The sequence below is a fragment of the Vicia villosa genome, linkage group LG3, assembly GCF_029867415.1.
Source record: "Vicia villosa cultivar HV-30 ecotype Madison, WI linkage group LG3, Vvil1.0, whole genome shotgun sequence".
Taxonomy (NCBI): domain Eukaryota; kingdom Viridiplantae; phylum Streptophyta; class Magnoliopsida; order Fabales; family Fabaceae; genus Vicia; species Vicia villosa.
Genome location: NC_081182.1, coordinates 76,959,737 through 76,968,267, shown reverse-complemented (window position 1 = coordinate 76,968,267; position 8,531 = coordinate 76,959,737). Strand labels below are relative to the sequence as shown.

The 8,531-nt window shown below is 30.9% G+C and overlaps 1 protein-coding gene across 1 annotated transcript; it reads right to left on the bottom strand.

Annotated features, from left to right (window-relative positions):
- Positions 1–1,870: 1,870 nt before the first annotated feature.
- Positions 1,871–6,349, bottom strand: LOC131661944 (3beta,22alpha-dihydroxysteroid 3-dehydrogenase-like). Its single transcript, XM_058931605.1, has 7 exons — positions 5,643–6,349; positions 4,377–4,775; positions 3,100–3,186; positions 2,800–2,878; positions 2,593–2,699; positions 2,372–2,511; positions 1,871–2,283 (listed from the first exon to the last, which is right to left on the bottom strand). The coding sequence occupies exons 1-7, from the start codon at positions 6,141–6,143 to the stop codon at positions 2,133–2,135; spliced, it is 1,464 nt and encodes a 487-aa protein (XP_058787588.1). The 5' UTR covers positions 6,144–6,349; the 3' UTR covers positions 1,871–2,132.
- Positions 6,350–8,531: the final 2,182 nt, after the last annotated feature.

Here is an 8,531-nt window from a genome sequence, read left to right as displayed (position 1 = left end):
AGACCATCGGTTGTAACTGAATGTTCAAGAGAAAAGCAGCAGTAACTAAAAGAAGAGAAAAAAGTTCAAGGCTCGTCTTGTAGCAAATCAATACTCACAACAGAAGGGAATTAACTATGATGATATTTTCTCTTCGTTCGTCAGACATACTTTTTTTAGGGTGGTGTTAGATTTGTTAGCTAGTCAGAACATGCATTAAGAGCATATGGATGTGTAGACATCATTTCTTCACTATAATATAGATGAGCAAATTTACAAGGGACAATTAAGGGGTTCAAAGGCACTAGACATGTTAGACTAGTTTGTAAAATGAAGAGGTCTTTGTATGATTTAAAGCATTCTCCAATGCAATGGTACATGTGTTTTGATTCATACATGCTTTAGATTGGCTACATAAGGTATGAGTATGACTTTTGAGTTTGTGTTAGGAGTCTTGATGATGGATTTTTTATTTTCATGTCATTGTATGTTGATTGCTCCTAATCGTTTATATGGCGCAAAATAATTGAAAATCGTGTTGGTAAAGAAGTTCAAGATTTAGGTGTTGCTAAGAAGATTTTTGGTATGAAAATTTACTGTGATATAAATGCTAGAAAATCACGGATCTCTAAAAAAGCAATATTGGAAAGGTACTTGAGAAGTTTGACATGATTAATTTGAAGGTTGTGAGTACTCCATTGACGAAACACTTTAAGCTCTCATTGGATCAGTGTCCAAAGACAGATGCAAAAGTGGAATATATGTCAAAGGTTCCTTATGCCATTTGTGTAGGTTGTTTAATCTATGTTATGGTCACTATAACATATTTGGCACAAATTATAGTCAAGTTTGTAAGTTTATGTCTAAACTGGAAAAACCTCACTGGAAAACAATAAAGTGAATTTTTCAGATATTTGAAGGGTACAACGAGTCATGATATCATGTTTAGTAGTGAATATGGTGATTCTTCAGTTGTAGGATTGTAGGATATGTTGATTCAAATTATGCTAGTGATATGGATGATAGAATGACTACAAAATGGTATATATTTACTTTAGCAGGTGGACTATTTTTTTTTGGAAATCATCGGTTCAATCCATAGTACATCCCTAATTGCTAGTACGTGATCGTCATGCAAAAACTTTTACAAGGATTTGATATTTGTCAAAGAAGAGATTGTTGAATATGATTCATTAAAACAAAAAAGAAGACAATATATGAAAATTTCAAACGGGCCTAAGACCCTGTTTGTTATGGGTAGGTGACCGGTGTGCATGGACAGTAGCCCCTACGATACAATTCAAGAGTATTATAACAAATTGAGTTGTAGTATTATATATATTACTTGTAACACTGTAATTCTCATTATTAGATAAAAATCAAGAGAATTATAATTGCTCTATAGTCACAGAGACAAATACCATTTACCGAAGTACGTTATCAAAGATCGATTATATTCAATGTTTTTTACTTTCGTTTTTGTTTGATATTTTATATTAGTTGCTGTTGTTATAATACTAATATTTTTCAAAGTAGAAGTTATAAGTTTAATTTTTTTTAAATTGAAATGCACGATTTTTAAGACTATTTCTATTATTGAAATTCTTTAGTGCATGTATTAGCATTTATCTTTTTTTTTTCAAATGGAACCTGCACACAATGTTTTCGATCGGCTTCTCAGAGGCTTCTAGTTGTAGCCTACAAAACAATGTACTTGGATATGTTTAGTGCATGTGCTGCAAACGTGTATATACAGTTGTGAACAGTTTCTTCCAACTTTTCACTATACATTATTAGGATAGTCTCAAACAATATGTGAAGAGAACACCCAATATCTTGCATTGTCAAAGTAAGAGTTGCCATTTACGTTATCAAAATCATCTTTAGCAGTAGTTGAAATGGCTAATTTTTCTAACTGTTCATTTTATTCCCGATTGGAACATTCGTTAAGAAAGCAATAAATAATTGAACATATACTTACCATTGGACATAGTTTAACTGTGTCAAAATTCTGCTAAACTTTATTTGCTTTGAAACATAACTATGAAAATTGATTAAAATCCTATATAAAATTCTAAACTAGCAGAACTTTTTTTATTACTCATTATTTTATATATGGAATGAACATGATCTGCTTAAACTAATCTATACTCTCAGCTCTCTTTTTTCCTGTCTGTTTCTTCTGTGTTCCCATTTCCCATTTTTGATCTTGATTCTTCTCTCCGCTTCAATATAATAGGATACCTCTTCTGTGTCCTAGTAGTTGGGAAAAACACCAACTTATCTTCTTCAGCAGGAACCCAACTGCCATTGAATAGAAAACCAAACATTAGTACGTAGTGCTTTATGTTGATGAGATTAGTCTAACATGTACTCGATATAATGTTTGTACCTGAAGCGAGTGACAAAGCGGTGAAGGAAGACAGAAAGAACAACTCTGGCAAGTTCATAGCCAGGGCACAACCTTGGTCCTCCTCCAAATGGTGTAAATACATTTCCAGGGGTTGCTACAGCTTCTGAGTTATTGTTACTCTGATCAATTATGATCACAAGTTTTTATAAGCAAATGAAGAATGTGATTCAACATAACATAATAAAAAGTATCTGATGTACCTGCCATCTCCATGGATTGAAGGTGCGAGCATCTTTGAAATATTCAAGATTCAAATGCACAGCACGAAACGATGCAATCACGGTCCATCCCTTTGGAATAGTGTAACCTATTATTGCAATGTGTGGCATTGTAAATTGACATGTTCTGTGTCTTTGTCTATTACTACATATAATTCAATATACACTTTTATTTTCGTTTATTATTACCTTTTATGTCGATATCTGTTATTGTTCTCCTAAATATCGCACCGATGATGTTTGCCACCCTTAAGGTCTCATTCACAACCTGCATAGTACAATCCATTAAGAAAATGAGAAATTGATTTTACCAGTGTATACTAAGAAGATCAATGCCGTTTTTTTGGGTGTGCAAGACAAGCTAATACGCATGGTTTAAAATTTGTCACAGTTAAACCATTCCTAAATAGGCCTCATACAATGTTTGTCACACTTAAACTATAGTTAAATAGGATCTCTACTTATGTTAGATAAATAATATGTACTTACACATTGAGAAAATGCCATTGATTTGTAATCTGTCCATTCCAGTGCTGCCCCTGGCTCACTCCTTGCTCTGATTTGTTCATGCTCTTCCTGCAAGATAACACAATTCATGTCTCAAATAATACTAAACTCATGCCCAACCAAGAACAATTATACTAGTTTTAGAAATATTATGATGTTTGAGAGTACACTATAATATGATCCTAGGAGAATAACTTTGCAGCAGAATAAGTTTTGACAGACAAAGTACTCCTCCTACTTTCTGCAAAGTGGCCTGATAAGGTTGCAGGGTATTTTTGTCTTTTGAACACAGGGACAAACAATCTGGTCAAAAGACCAGACACGAAGCGTGCGGTATGGAAGTAATAATTTCAACCACTGTCTCTACTCTCTCCTATAATATTTTCTTGTGTGTCCAGTCCATACATGCATAATGCAAGTGTACTATTCTACCATGTTTCCACATGCGGATACAATTAATGTTTTATTTACAGTCCCAAAAAGTGTCAAAAAATCTGTGACTCTGAGCAAGAATAGTGAATTATTCCAAAGAATTAAAAAAAAAATGGAGTGAGCAGTGAAATGATGAAAAACACCATCTCAAAAGATTCCATCCATGGCTGCTGTTAAATCAAGCCAATGCATGATTTTCAAGCTTTCAACGTATTAATCAATTAACTGCAGTGAAAATTTTAAGGGGACAAGCCTCAAATTTTTTATTACAAGAATCATAGCTTCCAGAAGTGTTTATGTATAACTTATAACTTCACTTTTTTTTAATAATTTTATAATTTACTGATAGTTTATACATATAAAATTTTCTATTTATTTTATAATCTCTATTTATTTTATCATGATTAAATTAAGTCCGACTAATCTACACATGACATGCGAAAATTTGAGATGACTCTTATACGAGGTAATGGTGTAGAATGAAGAGAATAGGATAAGAAAAACCAGATTTGAAAGAAAGCATCACCACATGTTGGAGTGGAATGTGGATGAGATGGTGGGGTTTCTAGCAACCACAACCATATGGTCTTACTAGTCTAAACCACAATAAATCATGTCATAATCAATATTAGTATATACAGTAGAAACCAAAATAAGAAAACAAAACAAAAGGACAAATATTTCTTACAAAGAAAAGTAAACAAGATGCACGTGTAATTTTGTAGCGTAGCCACAAAAGTTCCTCAAAGAACTTAACTAGAAGCCGTCTAATTTGATTCTTATGTCTTTGATTAGCCAAATATTATGGTAATTAAGTGATTGCGTACCTTGAGCTGTGCCAATGCTAAAGGAGTCTCACTGAGAAACTTGATGGCAAGAGTCATTATAGTAGAAGTAGTTTCATATCCAGCTACAAGCAAAGCCAACATGAAATCAACAATTTCCTCGTCTGAGAATTGTTCACCTGATGCCAACAATGCTCCAAGCATGTCATTCTTTTTCTCTTTCTCTGTCTCAAACTCTTTTCTCCTATTCCTCACAACTACTGTCAGTGCCTCTGCCACCTTGGTTCTTGCCTTGATTGCTCTGCGGTAGGTGGGAGAGAGAAGAGGAAAAGGAATAGTGAAAAAGCCTTCAATTACAAGCATGTACTCTTTCCTTAAACTCTCTGTCCATTCATCTGGATCAAAACTCATCAACTGTTTCACTGTCAACTCAAATGTTATCTGCAAGAAGAAAAAAAATATTCATCATTTTTAGCACCATACTCATATTAAAAATTTAAAAATTCCGATAAATCAATTCAGCTCGTAATTCTGCAGAGACATCAGATACACGTATAAAAAAAATAAAGTCGCTTTTTAAACATGTCTTATGTTATGCATGCTATAGTTCTCTATGATGATGACTAAAGTTTTATATTCAGAATGATTATTCTCCCTTGCAGCATGAAAATCTTTTCAGTTAAGTTAACGTGATGCAACCATGGAATCTGACTCATCATTTACATCAACATCACAATCACATGCCAACACATAAATTAATAATAATTTAAACTTTCACTAAAAAAATGCATATATTCAAAATTAAATCACAAAAGTATAAAATTAACTTATAGAACTAAAAAGTTAAAATTAAAGATCAAGATAATAAAATAATGAATAAATAATAAAGAAAGTTGATCATGGTCCACAACCTGCCCACCCCACACAACTGGCCCATATGAAATGATGATGCCACCAAGTGATGAACTCACCTTGACTCGAGTAACTCAAACCGAGTTAACTCACTAAACATATACAAATTTATTATATTGCATTATAGTTTGATAATTTAGGAAAGTTCAAAAATTTTAATTTAATTATATATTTTTAATCATTTAAGCTAGTGGCTTAAGTTCACATTTAAAAATAAACAAGTGGAAAATTTCGGATTCACATTAGCGACGCTACCTTTAATATCTTGGTAGAACTATTAACTGAGCTGATTTAACGAGAATAATTTTACTTTATATTTCAATTTCAAGTAAACTAAGTAATTGGATGGAATTAAATATAAATATAAATGTTATTAATTATTATTAACTAACTAACCTTCTTAGCTTCCTCCATGAGAAGAACCCGGTCGGACCAAGAATCCATATTGAGCCGGATGAGCCGGTCTATATCACAAAGAAGATGATCTTTAATGATGGACGAATTAGCAAAACTCATGGTAAGAGAATGCATTTTCTTGTGAAGAGAGCCTTTCATGAGAAGCAGCGAGTGTTTTCCAAGAAGGTTCGATATCGAACCGGGGTAGCTACATTCAAAAACCTTCTCGTTCGTGAGAATGAACCGGTTCGTTTCCGGATCAGTCGAGAAAACCGTCGGTTCACCAAAAACATGGCTGGTGAAGACTGAACCATACCGGCTGACTCGCTGGTCGAGAAAAGGCTCTGGATTATCAGTCTTGTAGGCTGATATCATCTGTAACGTTTCTCCGATGAACGGTAAGCCGAGACTCCCCGGCGGCAGCCGGAGTCTACCGTAACGGAGTTTTCTGAGAAGGTAGAGAAAGATGAAGAAGATGAAGAAGAAGAGTAAATAAGCCATTGAATTGGATAATAGTGAGAAATAATATTTTAATTTATATATGTATTTCTATGTGTATATATATAATTGAAATTGATGAATAAATAAATAAATTTAGAGAAATAAGAAGAATGTGAATTGTGAAAGAAGGAGAAGCATTAATGGAGGGAGAAGGGGCACACGAGTGGGTGTCTGAAGAAATAAATGTTTGGGATATTTTGGAATCTGCCACTCTTTTTCTTTTTATCTCTATTTTTTTTTTAAATACAAAATGTCTATTTATATACAAAACTTTTTTGTGAAAGTATGGGAATGGGGAGAGTATCTCTTTTATTATTCTCCTTTTTTTTTTTTTATGGTAATAAATTTTTTTTTTTTAAAACTGTCAACGGAAATTAAGAGAATATTTATAATTGGAAAAGAATTAAAATAGTTATAAACATTAGGTATATCTAAAACTGGTTCAATAGAATCATGAACTTGTAAACTTAATCAGTAAATTTCTTTAATATAAGGAAATAAAGTACAAAACCGGAAATATACGTATATCAGGAACATTTTTTATAACAAAACATGAAATCATTCAAAGAAATAAAAAGTTTCAACAACAGCATAAACCAGTGAAAAGAAATTTCTATAACAAGATATATGATAGTCAAAGTTTGACTAATTTTATCTTAATTTAACTTTTTTTCATTTAATTTATTTATTTTTATATTTTTTATCAATTAAATAAAATGTAAATAAAATATGAATCAAATTTTCCTAATTTATTTTTTACAGGATTAAGTCCAATCTCAACGTGTTTTTTTAAAAAAAATATAAAATAAATATTCACTCTAAATTTAAAATAAAATAAAATGCTTTTCAAATATTCTAGATCAATTACTCCATTCTAAGTTATAAATTATTTTGTAAGGAATCAATTATAGAATTTTTTTTTAAATAATTAAGTTTTTCAAAAAAATTATGCATATAACCAAACTTTTAAATTAATTACATAAATGAGTTTTTTTTTACTATTTTAACACATTGCCGCTAGTTGCATTGGCGACTTGTAAAGTGTGGCGGTTTAAAACCTCCGCAAATGTTTTTCTTAAGGCAAGTCGCCACTTGTGTTGACGACTACACTTAAAATTTTAATTTTTGTAAATTTTGGCGGTTCAAAACCGCCGCAAATCTAAATTTTTTTAAAAATAAATTTGCGGCTATTTTGCACCGCCACAATTTACAAAAATATTAAAATTTAAGTGTAGTCGCCAATGCAAGTGGACGGACTTGCTCTTAAAATAAATATATTTGCAGGGGTTTTAAACCGCCACAATTTACAAGTCGCCAATGCAAATGACGCCAATATTTTAAAATAGTGAAAAAATAGTCATTCATGTCATTAATTTGAATGTTTGGTTATATACTTATATGCAGGAATTTTTTTAAAAAACTTAATTATTTTAAAGAAAATTCTCAATTATAAGTCGTTTCAAACTAATAATATTTTTTTCTAATATATCTTGTACTTTTATTATTTACTCTCTATTCTTTTTATCATTTTAATTACTTTCAGGAGTCATTAATGTGAGAATTTTTTTTTAAAATTATATATACTTTTTTTTTGTAAAATTGTATTTTATAAAATAAATTTCGTAAGTAATATTTAGACTTTGATGGTGTAAGTTTTTTTTGTCCATATGACACATAAACTAATTACTTTTAGTTCATGCTTATGCAAGTTAGTTAAGTCGGTTATAGCTATAACTTCCCTCTCTCAAGTAGTTAGAGTTACTTAAATATATTCTTTATGCTATTTGCTCACTTATGAAAAATTAATTTGTTTTTGATTCTCATTTAAAAGAAAATAAGTGTGTAAATAGTTGACATGAAATCTCTATTTCAAACCAATTTTCAATCTTTTCAAATTTACATTATATTCATGAACTAAACTGCACAAAACCATTCAGCTTTAAATCTTAATAAAATGAATTAATCACAATTAATATTCAGAAACCTATTTTTCTTACTATATAATGTGAGGATTCATGGACTGAGAAAAGGAGGAGAGAATATTATGAAGAAAAAAAACTCCACCGCGACTGAAAATGATACATGCTATTATAAACGTCTGATAATTTGAACACACAGAATATCAATATATTTGATTGTATATATTGTTTGGTTGAGAATTATGAATACAGTAGTTAAGATAACTTTGAAAAATATATTACTCTTTTAATGTTTACGAATTTAAAGAGAATTTGAAAGTGATCAAAAAATGAAAAGTTATAAAATACGAAGCATAAATATTCAATAAATACCCACAGCTGAATAGTTATAAAGCTACATGATGTTGTTACACTTCAATATATCTTCTTAACAAAGAAAAACAGCAAAAGAAAGTTTTTAAAATAGAAA

Excerpts from the sequence above, each read along its gene's own strand:
- LOC131661944 (XM_058931605.1), bottom strand. The coding sequence starts at position 6,143 with ATGGCTTATTTACTCTTCTTCTTCATCTTCTTCATCTTTCTCTACCTT. Across the intron at positions 2,879-3,099 it reads CAATGGCATTTTCTCAATGT|GTTGTGAATGAGACCTTAAG; the intron begins GTAAGTACATAT and ends TGTACTATGCAG. Across the intron at positions 2,284-2,371 it reads CGCTTTGTCACTCGCTTCAG|TTGGGTTCCTGCTGAAGAAG; the intron begins GTACAAACATTA and ends ATTCAATGGCAG.